At 40.2% G+C, this 20,356-nt stretch overlaps 1 protein-coding gene across 2 annotated transcripts in view; it reads left to right on the top strand.

The window, feature by feature from the left end:
* The window catches only part of TMEM245 (transmembrane protein 245), a 47,503-nt gene extending 30,592 nt beyond the window's left edge, over window positions 1-16,911 (top strand). For both annotated transcript variants that reach the window (XM_033168946.1, XM_033168944.1), the window contains 8 exons: window positions 506-604; window positions 1,116-1,247; window positions 1,884-2,006; window positions 5,934-6,079; window positions 11,918-12,018; window positions 12,501-12,675; window positions 13,785-13,979; window positions 15,654-16,911. In XM_033168946.1, the coding sequence (XP_033024837.1) occupies window positions 506-604; window positions 1,116-1,247; window positions 1,884-2,006; window positions 5,934-6,079; window positions 11,918-12,018; window positions 12,501-12,675; window positions 13,785-13,979; window positions 15,654-15,699 (1,017 nt within the window). In that variant the 3' untranslated portion in view covers window positions 15,700-16,911. The remainder of the gene's footprint in view (window positions 1-505; window positions 605-1,115; window positions 1,248-1,883; window positions 2,007-5,933; window positions 6,080-11,917; window positions 12,019-12,500; window positions 12,676-13,784; window positions 13,980-15,653) is intronic.
* The last annotated feature ends 3,445 nt before the right edge of the window (window positions 16,912-20,356 follow it).

Raw genomic sequence — 20,356 nt, 5'->3', positions numbered from 1 at the left:
CGATAAAACATCAAATATTTAAAACTTCCCTAATAGATGTTGACAAAAAAATGTCCTGGAGTTGCGTGGCAATGACTCGTTCTAGCATCTGTCCCCAAAAGGAACTATTGGTCAACCAATAGTTAGAATGCACTCGTGGTCCAGAAAGGTCACTGTCACAACAAGTTGTCCTCTGCTATTACAAGGAAGCAACATGTGCAGTGCTTCCCCTGGGCAGGGTCTGCTAGACTGCCATACACTATATTAATAGTGCTTATGGATTAAAAGAACGAAAGATTGCTCTTCAGAAGGGGGAGAAAACAGCTTAGCTACTGGCTCCCTGCGACTTTTGCAGTGTATTGCTTGCAGGAGAGTAGATGAAGGGAATCCACTCAAGATGGATTACTCTCTTTAGCTAGCAAATTAGTAGAAAATGTAAACAAAATTAGATTTCCTGATGTTGTATTCACTTTTACATGTTGCCTTTCAGTTATTTTGACATAAAACTCCCTCTTGTATGTTGTAGCTCCACAAAATATTAGGAGACAAAGTGAACAACACTGCTGTGATTGAAAAACAAGTTCTGGAGCTCTGGGACAGACTATATCATTCGTGGTTTGTGAAAGTAAGTATCCCAGTCTATTGACTCAGGGCAAATTAATATTAACGATATTGGCAAAATAAAAAAGACAAATCCCACAGTTAAATAAATTCAGTATCTCCTGGTTCTTGTACTTGCATGAAGGGAATAGGGTAGGATATGCTCTGAGCTTAAGGTTTGCTTCTAGGGCTGGGCGATGTCAGCTTTTCAACATCACAATCAACCAGCCAAACATCGTTGAAGCAGTTTCACCCCAGCGCTGATGGTAGAGGGAGTCAGGCACAGGCAAGCCCCACCTGTGATATACCGCCAGGTGAAGACATCATCGCGCTCTGGCTCCCAAACTGGTCCTGAATTATGTATTGATATATCGCCCAGGCTTATTTGGTAAAATTGTCAGGTGGATGGGGAGAATCTGAGCAGGCTCAGAGAGTTGCAGTTTTAATAGTGTGCGTGTATCCCTTGTAACTTCATGCATTTCCTAAATCACAGAAATGTTGTGAGCACCAGTTAATGTTTCTCGCTTATTTTACAGAATGTAACTCATTCAGGAAGACACAAAGGACAAAAGCAACATTTAAACCGTCAAAACAGCTGGCCAGGTGACATGCTTGATTGGCAAGATGTTGCCTCCTTTATTCATGAGAACATTGAGACATTTCTTTCGGTACGTACCTTTAATAGTAAAATGCTATCAGTTGCCTCACTGATGTCAGATACCGGTGGGTTGTTTCTAGATCTTTGTGTAGATCTAGATCTACCGGTATTTTCTTTACATATCTAAGAAGTGCTCTTAGAATCATAGAATCATAGAGTTGGAAGAGACCACAAGGGCCATCCAGTCCAACCCCCTGCCAAGCAGGAAACAGGAGAGTATGACATCCAGTTATATTTTTGATTATGTAAAGGGATTCTTGCCCAAAAAGCTGCACTTTTTTGGCAAGAATCCCTTGCTAAAGGGATTTGAAAGACCAAAGCATAGGGAAGGTATCTGTCCCCGTTTTCCAAAATGGAGTCAAATATCTATATGGTGTTAATTCACAGGAAAAAATATTAAACTGAACAAAAAACACAAGATCCCTGGTTGTTTATGTTTTACATTGAGGAAACATTATACTGTGTATATTAGACTAGGTGGTTATATATTTTTCATGGTAGTGTTTCAACATAGTTTGAGTTAATTTGTATTTATAACAAAGAAAATAGTGGGCTTTCCAGTCACAAGATCCACTGCTGCCGGCACTGAGGCTAACAAAAATCTGCCAAGCTAGTGACTTCAGGATCTGATTCTGCTCTTTTCCAGATCCTGGAATCCCTCTGGATAGTGATGAGCCACAATGTGAGCCTCCTTTTCACCACAGTTACAACTTTAGTAACTGTCCTCTTTTACAGTGGCACTGCTCTTCTCAATTTTGTGCTTTCGCTGGTAAGTGCAGGGTTTTTGGTTGATGTTTTTTTTAAAAAGGGTTTACATTTCTGCAGGCAGTAACTTTCTTGAGTTCACTTATTCTTGAGCGTACTCACTGAGAGGAGCAGCTATATCTAGGGCTGCTCAGTGTAGACCATCTCCTGAAGAGGTTGCAGGACCGCAACTTGGTTTTCCATTGACACTCTCACTAAATACTATAGGCTTTATGTTTTTCTCTCTGCTGAGACACTTAAGGCAATGCATAAAGGTGAAGGGACCCCTGACCATTAGGTCCAGTTGTGCCCGACTCTGGGGTTGCAGCGCTCATCTCGCGTTACTGGCCGAGGGAGCGTACAGCTTCTGGGTCATGTGGCCAGCATGACTAAGCCGCTTCTGGCAAACCAGAGTAGCACACGGAAACGCCGTTTACCTTCCTGCTGGAGCGGTACCCATTTATCTACTTGCACTTTGACGTGCTTTTGAACTGCTAGGTGGGCAGGAGCTGGGACCGAGCAATGGCAGCTCACCCTGTCATGGGGATTCGAACGCGGGGATTCATCATGGGGATTCGAACCGCTGACCTTCTGATCAGCAAGCCCTGTGGTTTAACCCACAGCGCTACCCGCATACACACCCCTTAAATGAGTACTGCACTGTCTTATTATGCTCCGATGGTGCCAAGTAGAGAAAACAGAGAATTTTCTTGCCTGTGAATTTGCCAGATAGCTTCTGCCCTGTAGAGTGGCCGGTCTGTATATATTGTCAAGAGTGTGTTAGTCTGTATGAAGCACAGCCAGCCAGCGCAAGAAGTAGGGCGGCACTCTGCTACTGGCGGTGAGAGGGAGGTGTTCCAGCATGCTGTGTTGCCGCATATCTTTCCTAAACCTGGACAGAGAAATCGAGCCACAAAGCTTTGAGGAGTGCCCTGGCTCTTGCCAAATTTGGTGAGAGCTATGAGGGTTCCTGCATGCCACGTTGCCAGTTGGCTTCATAGGAAAACTGAGTGGCAAAGCATGAAGGAGTGCCCTGACTCCTGCCGAATTCGGAGAGAGTCAGGGTATGGCAGTGGCAGAGGTTTGAGGGGAGTGGGGCGGGGTGGATAGGAGGTAGCAATTCCCATTTTGCCTCAGGTGGCAAAACTGGTTGGGCCACCCCTGGTATGAAGCAAGGGCTATGGTTTAGACATTAGACAGTCATTTTGGGTACCTTCCTAGCTTTGGTCATATCATCTGCAATTAAAATTATTCTGTTAACTGCTGCACAGAGTGGAGAGCACCTCAGTATCTGAACCATTGTCTGGCAAGTGAGTAGACCAGGCATCCCTAAACTTGGAGCTGTTTTGGGACTACAACTCCCATCATCCCTAGCTAACAGGACCAGTGGTAAGGGATGATGGGAGTTGTACTCCCAAAACAGCTGGAGGGCCGAGTTTGGGGATGCCTGGAGTAGACTATCAATATTTTATTTGCACTAGTCTCTGAAAACTGACAGGTATCCTGTATTCAGTAATATTTTTATGAGGAGAAAAGTTATAGCAAACTCTATTCTTCCTATATTCATAAGAGGGTAATTCCGTATCAATTCATCTGATTTTCTTAATATTTTGTACACTTGCTGAATGATCAAAACTAACTTTAAATCTAAAAATTATCCCGTTTTTGAGTTATGAGGGTTTGAAATTTCAAAAAAATGACATTTTTGGCCCTTGCCGGACTACACATAAACCTTAAAAGCTCAGCCAAGACTTGAGATATTTCAAAACTAAAAATACCAATCTCTTCAGAACTTCATGGACTCTAATATGGTATGTCACATGATGGGTTTACTTTAAATTTTAAAGTTAAGTTACAAAATTTTAAATTTAAAAAAGTGATTTTTAAAAATTAATATGGTTTCTAAAATTCCCCCAAATGTAATGGTTATGTAATATTTCTAAGAGCTACCTGCAAAAAATTTTTTTACATACCTGTCTGCCTTATTGGGTTCTATTTAGGATAAATGAGTAAAATATAACAGAATAAACAAGACTTCAAACTATAATATCAGTTACTTCAGGCATTTCATTAGAAAGTTATTCAGTTGAAAGGTATCTGAAAAGCTAATCTGGCTATTCTTAAAAAAAAAATGTGTTCCAAAATGTGTTGCTTTAAATGCAAAGTTTTATTTGGCAAGAGTGGAGAGAGCTTGCTTTATGTTACGGCTCGTTTTCTCAGCGTTTCCTTTGATTCTAAATTTGGCATACACAGCTGTGTGGCACAGTAGTCATGTTAGAGGTGATTTCTTTCCATTTGAGTTTTGTGTTATGACAGCTGCCATGCTTGTGGAAAATTTAACGGCTGGAACATAGCCCCGGGGCTTTTGATCACCTAGATATTGGATATCGAGCTGGCTTATGTCAAGGCTTGTGAATGTGTGATTCCCCCCCCCCCCTTTAAACATACAATCAATGACCTGCGCTAAGAAACTATTGTAGGTTTTGCTGGATGCTGGGGAAACAACCACAGCTTTCTCTTTAAAATAAAAATGCTAGAAAAGAAAGGTTTGCTAACCTTAGTTGCAAAAGCTGAGTCGGTAAAAATGGAAAGAATATCTGCCCTTTGGGTTGGATAATCAAAATACAAACTTTCGGTGCTATTGAAACGAACTAGAAGCTAACTTTGTAGGTTCTTTTCTACATTTAGAAAACATCAAAATGGCAATGTTGGATTCTTAAGGGTTTTTTTAAAAATCACCAGAAGTATTTCCTGATTATAATTTGAATTGGGAATGGAGAAAGTGAAACCATATTTTTAATGTACGTATCTAAATATATTAAAATCCTTTGGTAACAGCAGCGAAACTGCTTTTTATTTTTAAAGAAATTTGGAGCTTGCAAAAATAGAAAGGTGCAAATCTGGTAGGCAATTAGAAAATAAATCTAGCAGACACAGAATTATCCATAAATAACAGTACTGTAAAATATAAAACAGATGTATACAGTGTGTCCACTGATGCAAAATCAGATTAGTGCAGCTCAGGGAAGCTTTACCATCAAGCTTGGGCATGGTGGGGGAGCATTAAGTTACCTATAGTCCTAAGCAAAAGTTAAGTGGCTTGGTCGATCTGAGCTTTGTGAGCGTCTCCAGACATTTGGATAATGAACAGCCGTCAAATAGCTGCAGTCTTCAGGGCCACCTTTCCCTCTTCGTATCTTCAAATGATGTGCATGTATTCCAACACTGCAGTCAATAAAGCTTTTTTAATATCACATATCAGGATTCTAGTTCAATAATGTTCCAGCTAACATAAAAATGATCATTTCTTTCATGTGGGGGTTACTAGATTCATCAGTGAATGTGGATAATAGAGATAGGCCAGGGTCAGAGGGGAACGTCCATGTGTAATATTGTACCCATTTCCTGCAGTATTTTATTGCTAAAAACAACCTTGTTAAGGCAATGATTGGGTGAGATGGAATATTTGCAAATAACGCCATCACCAAGCAAGGCTGGTCCAAAACGTTTTGTTGCTCAATGTGAGGCAGCTCAGGGTGGGTCTCATCTAATACAGTCCAACCTCTTATGTCTGTCTCCGCTCGCGTCCATTTCACCCAACGTCTTCGGCAAACCCAGAAGTAACCGGCGGGTTTGCCGCCATTCGTGCATGTGCATGAGCAGCTTTTGCGCATGCGCAAGGAGCAGCGATTGCCGTTTGCACATGCGCAGAAGCAGGCAGTTGCCATCTGCACACAATGGCGTCTTTCCCAGCGACCCGTTTCGACTTCCGGATGGGCCTCTGGAACGGATTGTGGTCGTGAGTAGAGGTTCCACTGTGTGTTAAACAAGTGTTTTATTCCCTTCTCAGTTATATTAAGAGGTGCAAAGCAGAATTGCACTACCCCCCCCCCCCACATCATACTATGTTTCTAGTTAACACCCGGCTGCTTTATTTCTTGTCTGTTTGCAGGTGATTTTCCTGACCACATTGTTCTACCTTTTAAGTTCCAGTGATGAATACTACAAGCCAGTGAAGTGGGTGATCAACTTGACTCCCTTGTCACAGCCTGGCCCTTCCTCCAATATCGTTGGCCAATCTGTGGAAGAGGCCATAAGGTGCACTGTTACTTTCTTACAAGTTGTATGATAAGTATAGTTTTGGGCTATGTCTTCTTCTGTTAATTCATTTTCCTTCTGCGCCTCCAGGTCACTGGGTTGGGCTCAGGCTCCTCCCATGCTAATGAAGGCAAGAGAAACAACTTATCGGGATGTGGGCGTCTCTCTGATCAGTGTTTGCTCCTGCCTTTCAATGAAGCTTGGGACACGGGAGGCGCTGGGGTCTAAACCACTGAGCCTAGGGCTTGCCGATCGGAAGGTCAGCGGTTCCTATCCTCACGACGGGGTGAGCTCCTGTTGCTCAGTCCCTGCTCCTCCCAACTTAGCAGTTCGAAAGCATGTCAAAGTGCAAGTAGATAAATAGGTACCGCTCTGGTGGGAAGGTAAACGGCGTTTCCATGCGCTGCTCTGGCTTCGCCAGAAGCGACTTAGTCATGCTCACCACATGACCTGGAAGCTGTCTGCGGACAAACATCGGCTCCCTCGGCCAGTAAAGCAAGATGAGTGCTCCAACTCCAGAGTTGTTTGTGACTGAACTTAACTGTCAGGGGTCCTTTCCCTTTCGGTGAAGCAGTCTCTTCGCTATTGCTCCTGCACTTCTTTTAAACTAAGGTTTATTCTCTTTACCTTTTCCCCCTTTTGCTATTTCCCCTTTTAGGCTTGCTTAATTGGCTCCCTCTTTTAAAACTGGCTGCCTTTTGCTTCCCATTTCCCCCCGTTTGGGCTCCTCTCCAGTGGATTGGCTGCCTCCTTCCTTCCCTTTTCATCACCAGAGCATGCCAAATAAAGTCCCATGCCACCCTGTTGATTACCTTGGGGTTCAGGGACTTTCTGACCAAAGTAATACTTAATCATTTCTCCTAGAAGTTTTATTCTACATCTTTCATTCTTGTTCGTATTTTTACTTTTTAAAGCACTATCTAGGTATGTAAAGTTTCTGCTTTGAAAGATGCAGCCTATGTGTCTGGAATATATCTCAATTCATATATCTTGCTGGGAATTGCCATTTTCTGATGTAGAGAGGAAGAAGTTGTGAACAATTTGAAAGGATGAAGGGAGACTAAAGGAGTATATATGTTAAGGCTAAACTATTTTGCAGAAACAAGTGATCAATTTTTTTGATCACAATTAGTCATAGGGTATGGTTATAGCTACAGTTAATTTTTTTAATGCTGTTTGCTTATTATTTTATGTGTAATGAATAGTTTAATGGTTATCAGTCTCTAGACCGTATCCATTACAAAGTATTTCCATTATGACTTTCAGCTCATCTGAAAGGAGTTTGTTTGCCGGCATCTCCCAAGTTATGAATCTCACATTGCTATGCGGGGGGGGGGGGGACACTTGCAGATTAGACAGTACTGACTAAATGTAAGAATCTGCTTCTGTAAACGGCAGCTTAATGCTTTCACATCTGCTTTTGCAGAAACAATGGTTTGTTGCAATTTACATTTTTCCAGGAGTCAACTTGCTGGCTTTGGGGAATTAATAGGCTTATTTTAAAAACACAGGCTGCAGTGTAAAAATTAAGCACAGGAGTTGCAAATAATTGAATATGTATTTCTTGGACACGGTTCTAGAAGATGAATTTTGAGTCCCCCATGCATGTTGCACTTTTAGCCACTTCCCTAAGGAAAACTATAGGGTCATTCCTACCCCATGTACACTATTTGTTGCATTTGAAGCCCAAGCGAATTGGAAGCTTCCATGTGTGTTAGAAAAAGACCTGAAGTCACTGAATTGACATGTGTTCGTTAATCTTTGGACAACTTTATTTTTTTTTAATGGTACATTTCTGGGTCACATGGTGGAGAGCAGGGTCCAAATTCCCAGGGTTTCAGTCATATGACTATCTGGGTCTCATAGAGGAAATACTTTCCATGCATGCTAATATGAAGTGGGAGGTGTGCATGACTATATGGTGGGCATGTCTGCACCAGAGACTCTGCATGGCCTTCAGCAAAGGAAAAGGTTGCCTTCCCTTGTCACAGAAAAGTTCATTCACTCTGTGAACTATTGGGATATGAGAATATTGCATACTTGACACCAGAAGACAGGTTGGATGCATCTGTTGTATAAACAAGAGCATGTTCAGGGAATCCTTACCAGTCAAGGAAGTGAAGGCAATGCCTTGAGTTGGGGGACTCGAAAGCAGCCAAATTTGTATGCAGATGTATTTGCCATTTAATAGTATTTCTCTCACTTTTATAAAAGTGTACTGCAATAAACTGATAGTGTAGAATTTTGAGAGTTTAGAATAAATTGCCTGAGCAATAGGCTGGTCATTGATTATACAGTAGCTTAAGACTTTAAAGTTAAAACCGTTAGCTGTGGATGGTTCAGATGAGAATCACTCATTTTCATTACTACCTTACCATTCAATAAAAATGGTGCCGCCTTGATAGCGTTATTCTTAAAACTAACAGGGCAGTACCTAACCTGTCTTACGTTCTGAGCAACCGAAGCAGAGATCGTTGAACTTATGTATCTCTGAGTTGCATGCACACCTTTTGCCTGAACCATTGTCCTCCCACTAAGTGGCATGCTCTTCTCTTCCTGAATGCACCAGACCCTTCTTCCCCGAAGCTCCCATTCTGCTTGCTCTGGTGGGGATATTGCACACTACTAAGTTGCACGTTGTCACGGCCTCAGTGCAATTTAGTGTGTGCGATATTTTCACATGAGTGCATGCACACGCATATGGCTGTGGCTTAAAGTTACTGCAGGGTATGTTTCTTTACGGGGATGAATTAGTTCTGGAAGAGCCTATACCCATATCAGTATTTTTGCTTGAAACATGTTAGCCAGTGACCAGGTTTACATGTGCGCTTTCTTTCCGAGAAAGTTTTATTGCTTGCTTCATTTTCTTCATCCACCGTAAGAACCACAAACAATTACGCTCAATGGGCAGAGTGGTCACTTAAAAAAAGAAAAGAAAAAAGTTTCCAAAAGTCTCTTTGCTAAACCACTCTCATTTTTCCTAAGACAAAATTGCCCATAATGCTAAAGGTAATTTGATGCAAACTTAACCTAATCTTGGTTACTGAAATCAATTATGATTACTTGTCATAATTGCATCAGGCCACTGCAGTCAATGAAAGAGCATGATGATGGAAATGATATGGTGATACAATCTCCAGAGAAAACAATTCGTCTTCAAGCATATTAAAGTCTAAAACATGTAATATGCTAAGGAAAACCAGCGTGAATGCTTGGCTACAATCTCAACATCATTTAATTGGATGGGTTAAATGACGTTGGTAATCTGCGTGCAATTTGATGGTCTTTCAGTGCCAAGAGAATTGTACAATTAAGAATGGGACTTAAAGCATTCTTGCTTTGTCCCAGGTTATACTCTGTCTTGCACGTACTTGTTAAACTAAGTATTGATGGAATGATGGTTCAGAATATATGCTTTGGGACCCCCCCCCCCCCAGCTTTCTACAATCATTGGAGTATATTATTTTTCCTAGCATTAATAATTTCTTCACTTTTAGACATTCGCTGATTTTAAACCCAAATCTTTAATGAAACCTTTCTGGAAACAATATTATCAAATGTAGCTTTTCAAACAGCACCACTAAAGATGCTGAACACAAATTCATCGATAAACCTGTTTCTGGGCTGCACCACTTCAGACTGCAGTTGGTGGCTCACATGATTGGAATGCTCTTCAAGACACACTTTCTATGCACATAGAAATTAGCTTGTAAGGGAAATGAGTTCTAGTCTAGCAGTCTCCCTGAAATGCTAGTTTTCTGTGTGCAGAGAATGTGCATGGATGAGCATTCAGTCCTGTGAGCTTCCACTAGCAGTCTGCAGTGGCTTGGACCAGACACAGTTTTACCACCTCATTGAGAAATAGACCATAATTGAGATGGCTGCTGTTGAAGTTTTGCTGTACCTAAATGAGAGAGCTCCAGCTGTGAATGTAATTCTACCTTTAGTGAATTACATCCAATTTACATCCAGGCAGTTGTTACTGTTACACTATGCTGTGGAGTGATAAATGCTTTGCTTTATGTCTCTGAGACACGTGAAAATTCATGTATCAGCAAAGTTCCTTTTCTGAACTCAACATCTCAGTGGCTTCGAGTACATAGCCTGTAGTAATCAAACTTTCTTTATAAACATCCATACTTTCCAAACAATGCTCCTTCAACATTTTGCTGAAACTGTAAAACTTTTAGCCCATGGAGGTTTTTGCAACTCCGGTTAACTGGCATCCTACTTTTTCTTTTTCTTGCATAAAAGGCCCAAAGGAAAGTTTTCAAATTGCTTCGTATCATGAAATATTTTCTGTAATTTCAGATATAACACTAATTGCAAGGGGTAGCCGATGTCTTCCATCGAATTCTCAGGCCAGATTAAAGATGATGGTCTCTTTTTAAAATGATGCATCATAATAATACAGAGAAATATTGTATTTTAAGCACCCTACACACTGGAACATTTTAATCATAGTGTTTAGCGAACTTTCCATTTAAATGGGCTGGACATACTTAATATTTTATTTTAAGTACTTAGGCTTTGTCAGGGTTTTCTTTGTTACAGTTCAGCAATACCTTCCAAATTCCTACCGAGCTAATTAACAATTTTTAAATGTTTGCATTTCTATTTGCACAAATAGCACATTTATTGAGTAGCTCCAGATATGTTTTTTGTAACTCACCACGGCTGCATCTTTTACAGAAATGTAGAGCAATGCTATCTAAGCTTAGGGAGGTTATGTTTTAATTGCATTTAAAATTTTTGTGAATTCTGTTGTGATGTCTAGAAGTTGCATATTTGAGGCAGACACATTTCATTCTGGACAGGAGTGCTTGCGAGGAAAGGTGTAGGTACTAAAATGTAACTTTAGCAAAGGAATGTAGGGGTCAGGAGGTGTTTTCTGGAGGATTCCATCACAGATGTTTTATCCAGTATTTGGATTAAGATTCCTTAGAAAGCCTAGATCACTTTCCCTCTCAACCATAGATGTTGGGCACACTTACAAACATCAAATCTTCAGCCACACTTTTCTGGTAATACCTTTAAAAATCTACAGTGTTTATCACATTTAATATTAATATAAAACTTACTTTACTATTCAATGCAGCAATTTATATACTGCTGAACACTATAGTATCTAAGTGATATTTTGGTCCCGAATCATACGTATATTGCATCTGTATAATGCTTTTTGTTTCAAATTTTTCACATGCATTATGTTGTCATCCTTACAACCACCTCATCCGCTAGATCAGTGGGTTGTTGCCATTTTGCAGGCAGTAGGGTGCTAAGGAAGAGTGGTTTGCTCCATGCCATTTGTGGCTCATTCTGGTATTAGTCACTACGCAAGCTCTCTTGTCACGTAGAAAGACTACTCGCTGCATCAGAAGAATGTCAAACATCTGGTTATGAAGTGCTTACATTCACAGTTTATAGGACTGTAAGAATATTTACATATAAAGTTGGGTATTCGGAGAGGTCAAAGACACCAGGTCTGTATTCTTAGCACTGGGGAGGGAAGGTCTCAATTAAGAGCTGCTACATTAAATTTTTTTAAGTAGGTTTTGTTGTTATTTCAGGGTAAGCTACTTTTTAAAGTTCGTTTAAAAATAAAATAAATATTGTGAAAATAATACTACGAAAATAATCATAAAAGCATAAAGACAAAATGAATAGATAATGAATAGGAAAACAGCAAAGTATCCCAAACTGTGATCCCAAAGTATCATTTAATGTGCCATTTGTGTAGCAAATAGCTTTAATCTTTAAGGTTTGTTTTAGCAACTTTTGAATACATATATGCTGCTCAACTAATAGATTTTATATTGAATTATCTCATCCTTCTAGAGGTGTGTTTGATGCGTCCCTCAAAATGGCTGGGTTCTATGGAATGTACACCTGGCTGACTCATACTGTCTTTGGAATTAACATTGTCTTCATACCATCAGGTGAGAGAGGAAAAAAACAAGGTTGAGTTAATTTTTGTGTGTAATAGTGAAAAGGACTGTATCCACTTCTGGTAGTTGCCTCAAAATCATAACCAGTTTTTAGCAATAGATGTTGTGTTGATGCTCAGAGCAAAGAATCATGTGCACACTGGTCCTTAAATGAGGTGTCCATTTTCCAGGAAGATTAGCCATCTTTCGCTTCAGTATGATGAATCATATTTTTCCGCCTGAATGGCAGGATATAACTTTAAAAATGAATAAAGACATTGTAAGTCCATGGCTTAAGGCACGACCAGGAACTTTGAATCAAAGACAAATTATGCACTCTTGACTTGATCTGTTACACTGCATCTAAATAGTCCTGTGAATGTTAATGCAACTATGTGCTATGAAGAGATGCAATATTTTTTGAAACTATTTCCATTGACATAATTGTGGTTTTTTAATTGTCATTTCTAACTCCAGACCTTCTCTATCCTTAGCACTGGCTGCACTTCTTGGAGTTGTTCCATTTCTAGGAACATACTGGGCAGCCATACCTGCCGTTCTAGACCTCTGGCTTGTCCAAGGAGAAGGATGCAAAGCTGTGCTTCTCTTGGTTTGCCATCTGCTGCCAACATATTTTGTAGACACAGCAATCTATTCAGATATATCCGGGTAAATATTTCAAAATAGCTTCTTCACTACCATGGGAAAAATCATTCTGTAACAATACCTTAAAACCCATATAAAACTGCTGAGGACCACAATACCTCAAGGACCACCTCTCGCCATATGAACCTACCTGGACCCTGAGATCATCCTCTGAGGCCCTTCTTCACATGCCTCCTCCATGAGAGGTTCAGAGGGTGGCAACACGAGAACAGGGCCTTTTCTGCAGTGGCTCCCTGTTTGTAGAATGCTCCTCCCAGGGAGGCTCACCTGGCGCCTTCATTATAAACCTGTAGGCACCAGGCAAAAACGTTCCTCTTCAACCAGGCCTTTGGCTGATTGACATCCAGTGCCCTTTTAAAATGTGTTGTGGGAGGGGGGGTTATCGGTTTGCTTTTGTTCTTGTTTTATGTACTGTATCTTGTGTTTTTTATATTGTAATTTTATGTTGTGAACTGCCCTGATTTCTATGAATGAAGGGTGGTGTACAAATTCTAATCATTATTATAATCATGAACACCATCTAAAACTAATATTATTTTACTTAACTATTAGATATAACAATAACCATAAAATTAGTTTCATTACTTATCTATTGCAACAAGAAGCTGAACCAGTTTGGATGAGGTTGTAAGGATGTACAGCCTACACATGCAATGAAAGAATGAAATATCCCACATGCTGGACATCACATTTGCATAAGGCCTACCCAAAGGCCCTGTGCACACACTGCTTTCAGTGTGTGGAAGTCTGGTGATCCCAGAAGTGGCACAGGAATAATGTGTGGGCAGTTAGTTGTGCAGTTTTGTTCTCACACCATTCATGTGCTCCACACACTTAGACCCTTACCCAAAGTTGCCTGCTTAGTTTCCCCAGAAACCCTCCACCATCTTGCATAGATGTGAAAGTTATAACTTAACTGAAATATAGTGTGCCTAGAGGAAGCTCCTTTCTTTTAATATTTGTAATGTGACCAATACGTTGGGCCTTTATAAATGTTCCTTTTAAAAGGTATGCTTGGAAATGAATGCCAAATTTTATTCCCTAAACTTTTGGTGGGAAGGGGTTAGAATTATAATATGATTGGAATTTAACTGGGCTTGTTGTGATTGCAGAGGGGGCCACCCATACCTGACGGGCCTTGCAGTAGCTGGGGGAGCATATTACCTGGGAGTGGAAGGAGCCATCATAGGACCCATACTCCTCTGCACACTTGTGGTTGCTTCCAATATCTATAGTGCTATGCTTGTGAGCCCCACAAGTGCATTGCCCACGCCATCACAGATGCCTTGGCCTTTGCAGATATACCGGTAAGCTTCTACAGTAGTTGTCACATCTCTTAGTAAGGTATTTTTTAATCTGTAGTTTACTGACCTCTCCCTTTATCTTTAACAACCAAAGGGCAGAAATAATAAATATTTGAAATATCTAGAAATACAGAACACCTGAGGGCACAATCAAATCCAAAAGAAAAGTCTCTGATAATTAAATTATGCCCTTCTTTAGCCATTTGTTCCCTGAATTTAGTAAGTAAGAAAGAGCAAGCAGGGGAGAGGAGGAACACAGAGGGGGGGGGAGGAAGAAGTTGTGTGTCAACTGAGGAATCATGATGCACAAGAGATAATAGATCACAAATTGTGGGGCAGCCCCCTTGGAAAGCTCAAGACACTGGGAGGCAGTTCTGCAGAATGGAGAGCATCCTGCAGCAGGCAGAGCCAGAGACATTTGACTCTGTGCAGCAGAGGCTGCAGCCACAGAAACTGAATAATAGAATCATGAAATTGTAGAGATGGAAGGGACCCCCGAGGGTTATCTTGTCCGACCCCCTGCAATGCAGGGATCTCAGCTAGATCATACATATAGAAGAGGCGTGGAGTACATGGGAGCTTCTGACGGCAGCAGCTCCTCCACCGGCTGGCTTGAGAAGGGCGTGTGAAACACCCTGTTCCAGTTCTCCTCTTCTGTCAGTGTTCTATTAGTATCGTAATTTGTATATGTTGATCAGTGGGCTGCAAAATATGCAGCTGTGTGCACAGTTTCTATATCCACCTATCTATCTGCTTGGTGCTTTTGGTAAAATAAGTTTAGAAGTGGGGAGCAGGCAGAGGCTAAGTTCCAAAGAGTTGAAAAGCACAGGTTTTACACTACCAGTGTGTTTTAGTGGTTAAGAGTGTTAAATTAAGACCAGAGACACTTAGGTTCAAATCCTAACTCGCTGGGTTCCCTTAGCTCTCAGCCTATCCTATCTTGCAGATTGATGTGAGGCTATAAATAGAGCCCAGGTGTAAATGCAGGTCAAGATCCAACATTGTGCTATCAGAGGGGATGACAGGACTTCGCTTTCCTCTCTTTTCCCTTGGCCCCCACAGCTGCTCCAGTGTCCCCCAAACCTCCTGAGCAGATGACAGGGGAGGGGGAGGAAAATCCTGTTTGCACAAGCAGATGGTTGTTGTACAAGTGAGATGCCAGAAATGGATGTCAATTCTAATAAATAAATAGTGTAACAAATTTTAATAAATGATTTTTGGACTAATGCTTAAGTGGACAGACTTAACAGCATATGCAGAAGAAATCTGTTAGCAAGACAGTAGATAAATGAGTGTCAAAATACGTGGGTGCTCATTATCTTATAATTTATTATATTTATTTCAAGCTATTCCTTTAACTGCAGCCGCATTTAACAATAAATGTTGGGTCTTTTTCACAAGTTCATTTCAAGTATAATATTAAATTCAGGAATCCTGCATTGTAGTTTAAAATTGAGATTCAGTGGTCACAAGGAGGACCTCTGGTCAGTTCATATTTTGGATAACTCTTCACACACACACACACACACACACACACACACCAAATACTCTCCATTTCTTTGCATCGTTTTGTGGAAGCTGAAAAAACTACTGGTTGTTCCAAGTATTCATAAATATTTTATCCTTTATTTTTACTGAAAGTTTTGATACCAGCAAAGTGACCTTTTTCCTTTGTAGGTCTTCTAGAGAAAGTCCTGAGGAACAGAAAACTGCCACGGAATGACACATGGAGTATTTCATCTCTTCTTTAGGAAGAACTCTTTCTTATGGGAGCATTGAGCTCAGGAGAGTTGTGGCCTTTGATCCTTTCTCCAGCTGTGCCTCCTGACAGCTTTCACTGGTGCAGCATTCCCTGTTGAGCATACCTGTTGACACACGTTGCCTTAGGTCACGTACATTTCCTTTGTAAGTGGAAGTGTCTGCTGCCTGCTGTTGGCTTATTACACAGACCTGGGATTTGGGTGCCTGGTTTGCCAAATAATTCCTCTTAAAAAAACCACACCTTGCATCAAGTTTTGTTGACTTGATTCCAGGTCGGAGCCTGTTGTAAATTCAAATTTGATATTAATATTTTTTGCTACCTGCATAATTAGATTCTAGGTGTTCAGTTCCCACAGCTTTTGCTCTTAGAATATTCTTGTCTCAAGGAGGTATAGCTATTAAACCATTAAAGTCGAGCACCTGCTAAAAGTTAAGTATAATTTTGTGCTGCTTTGTGAAGGATGCCTTATTGCAACTTCATAGTCACCTTTTAATCAACTATTAGTAAGACAGCAATATTAGTCTTGTCAGGATGCTATATCTCACTGCTGGCTATATAACAGACTTACAGAATTCATTGCAGTATGGCTTGGGGAGGGTGGTTGTTTAAAACAGCTTTGTAACTAAACTTTTTTCATCTAATCTCCGTTCAAGCAAATTTACCTACTGATGAAACATAATCAGTGCACTAAAGTAAAAACAGACAATGTACTCCAAATAATTTGTGCAAATTTATGAAGGTGCTTTAATATTTTCTAGGAAATGTAGCACTGGATTAATATATCTAGCTCTTACTAGTGATAAAGAATAAGATGTTGTTTACATTGTATTTTTAAAGGTATTAACAGAGTAATGAATCAGGGTGGAAAGAGAAATCTGTTCTATAGATTCTCTGGGTATGTTACTGAGGAATGTGACTGTCAGCATCGAGTTGTTGTTTTTTAAAAAAATGTCTACGAGCTAAAGCGTATAGCACAGGAATGTTCCATGCTGGCTAAACATTTTTGACTTGAAATAGTGATTTGTTAGCACCAAAGAAAATAATTGTGAATTGGTGGTTAAGCGGTGACAAGCTAAAGACACTCCAAAACACTTGTTTAATGAATAGATTAAGACAAAGCACTTTTAATGGTTATACTTACTTAAAACAAAGTAAAACCATAATATCAAAGTGTCTGCTTCCATGTTTAGTCTTGAGTGCCTAAACTAGTGCACCTACTGCATGCATTTCACATCCATATAGCTTCCAGTACACCAGTACATGAAATCTGTCAGCATCAGACTATCACATTAGGGGTTTTATATATATATATATATATATATATATATATATATATATATATATATATATATATATATATATATATATATTTAAAAAGCTTGTAATGGCAGTGTGCATCTTACTATATTAGGACCAGTGGTTGGTTGGTTTTCATTTGAAGGTGTTATTAAAAAAAAAAATACCTGTTGTGTTATGAGTTAAATCCAGACAACTGCAGTTCAGTGCCTGCATGCAGAAGAAACCCCACAAGCTTTAATGAAGCCCTGTTCTCTCGCTCCCCACCCACAACACACACCGATGGGAGCAGATGCATCATGAAACTTGACATCTGCAGAAGACCCGAGGCCTAAACACACCTGCTTCATCCAGGAACGTACTGAGTTCTCGTTCTGTAACCGAGCGGATGTGGCTATCTAGCTGGGACTTTGGGAGACACAACACAGGCCCTCCCATTCACCACAATGACCTTGTGTGGTATCTGTTGATGTGCTCGTATATATTATACCTGCAGAGGGTGGAAGGAGGAAGCAATACTCTGACCCTCCTGTAGCTGTGCCTCTGCACTGCACTCCATGTGGACTGGATTGAAACTTGTATGTGGAGAAGCTAAAATGAAATCATGCATAAATACCTTGGATGTGTTTGGGAAATGAATCCAGTCATTGGAAGAAATGCATATTTTAATGTCCGTATTTCGCAAGTTGTAGGTACAAACTATCACGTGCCTGTTTTGAGGCTACTTTTGTAAAGTTTGTTTTGAACACTGGAGTTTGTATTTATTTCTTGACTTAGCAAGTTGAATCCTTCAGACTACAAGGTTCTGAGGTCAAGTTAGCTCTTGCATACGTTGAAATAAATGAGCACAGCAGCATTGTGGCTCAAGAGTTCTATTTCCTTCCATTGGTGAAAAGGAACAGTTGACAATATCTGTGTCCGATTTAACATTGGAATTAATAAAAAGATGAATGGAAATGCCATTACCATGAACAGATAGCAGTGGAAATGTATATTTCAGTTTCTGGGTCTGTTTGGGATACGGTTGTCCTTAAATAGGTTACTTATGAAAGCCTGAAGCAGCAGGTACCATATGAGAAGAGACATTTCCCTTTCATGCAGGAGGAAACGCCTCTTCTACAGTGGTCTCTGCTCTGACCCACACATAACGTTATTTAAAAATAAAGTGTGCACTTGGTTTTCTTCAAAATTGTTCTTTATTCATATGCAAGATTGGTTTAACACTCAGCTATGATCCATTATGTTAATATCTATGTAAAGGAGGGGTCCATGGGTTACTAGCAGGGCACAGGAGCAGTTTGTGTGGCCTTTCTTTCATCAGAGCAGTGCATCCAACTTCAATTTTATTGAAGTGGCATTGGCATCCGCCATGCAGAAGCAGCTTCCATGCCACTCTTAGAGCGTGAATTGCCTTTGAGTATACCCTGCCTCCAGTTGGTTGTCTTGCCTGAGGCAGATTCATGAGCAAAATCTGCCTAGTTTCTTCAGCCTGCCTGTAGGAAATATTTGGCCACATTTGTATTGGGTTTTTAATGGTGAGCTCATATTAAAAGACTTCGTAATTTTTAAGAACTATGTTTATTTTCAGTTTGCCAGAATATTTTTCACAGGTAGCTTTTAATCAAAGTCAGCAATACTAAAAGTGACAAGAATTGGATTTCAGATCCAGTAAACCACTTCCTAGCCACTTTGTTATTTTCCTAATACAGTTGTACCTTGGTTCTCAAACGGAATCTGTTCTGGAAGTCCATTCAACGTCCGAAAATATTTGAAAACCAAGGCAGGGCGTCGGATTGGCTGCAGGAGCTTCCTGCACTCAATCAGAAGCCGCATCGGACATTCAAAAAAAGTTCACAAACCGGAACACTCACTTCCGGGTTTGTGGCATTTGGGGGCCAAAATGTTGGACTCCCAATGCATTCGAAAACCAAGGTATGACTGTAATTGTTTTTACAACTCTCTCTCTCTCCCCCTTACCATTTAGAGAACTGCTAATAGATTAGAGACACAGTGTCTCTAATAGATTTCCCTTCTAGATTTCCTATCTAGTTTTAGATAGGAAGTAAAATGTTAAAATACTGACATTTTGAAACAGTGAAAACTACTTACGTTGTGAGACTGACTGACTGACTGGCTGGCTTACTAGTACCTCTTTTTACAGTGAAACTTTGAAAATCTTTATTTGCCTCAAGGTTAAAAACAATTACCGGTAGCTCTTTTAAAGTGTTCTTTGTGTATTACAACTTAAATAAATTGCATTAACTTTTGGAGACAGAACATAAGCAAATTTGCATTCAAGTTTTCAACAAAAAGATTGAACCATTTCTTTAGACTGCAGATTGTATGTTCTGACTGAGGACCAAGATACCGGTACTACTTTTGAAAAACTGTGTACACCGTACAGTGAGGCATATGCCAATGTGTTACTCGTAATATGTGTGTGGAAGCCATAATTTGTGGCAAATTTGTGCAACATTTATACAGATAAAATGCACATGTAGTAGAAAGCACATACATTTTTCACACAATATTGAGCACCCAGGAAATCAATCCTAATGTGTGTGGAGTTTTTCTTTTTTAAACTTACGTGAAGAAACCCTAGTTTACTAAACCTCAAAATATAATCTTCCAGTTGCTTTATTAAAGACACAGGGGTATCACATTATCAAAATGTGGGAAGACTTGTGGATAACATTTCTACTCGGTTCATACAAGTATATTAAAGCATAGTCATTGATTTCATTTCTGGTAGAAAAATGAATGAAGCTGCTATTGGGGGAAAACGTTGGAGATTGGTGGCTTGGATGCCAAATGCACAAGACCATACCTAAAAATGCACACGACTTTCACTACTGGGAACATTTTGTTTTTTTTTTGCAGTGTGACCTAGAGCATTTATGATAAGCTTTTATCACAGTATATATTTAATCTTCACACCTTTACAAATGATATTTTTTCCAAATAAAATTCTACATTGAATGTCTAAAAATTGTTGCAGGCTTGGTGTATTCTTAAAAAAATTGGGTCTGACCCTACAACTGTTGCTATAAATGTTTAAGTAAGCAAGATGTTGACGTTTCACTTGGAAACCTTGTAGGTGTTTGCCTGCAACTCCCAGAGGGCTTTCCAGAGCCTTAAGGATAGCACTTCCCCTGCAAGCCGGGCGCAATCATGGTTCCCCCAGGAGAGAGACACTGCTGCTCTTTCAGACCAGCCCTGCCGAATGACAGGGTTCCTGGTGAACTCTCTAGAACTTTTGTTTTTAATAAAGGATCCACTCCACCCCGTGCTTATATTCAGAATCCATGCTTGAGGATCACAT

The sequence above is a fragment of the Lacerta agilis genome, chromosome 14, assembly GCF_009819535.1.
Source record: "Lacerta agilis isolate rLacAgi1 chromosome 14, rLacAgi1.pri, whole genome shotgun sequence".
Taxonomy (NCBI): Eukaryota; Metazoa; Chordata; class Lepidosauria; order Squamata; family Lacertidae; genus Lacerta; species Lacerta agilis.
Note: the sequence above shows the minus strand (reverse complement) of the source record. Positions and strands in the feature narration are given on the sequence as shown.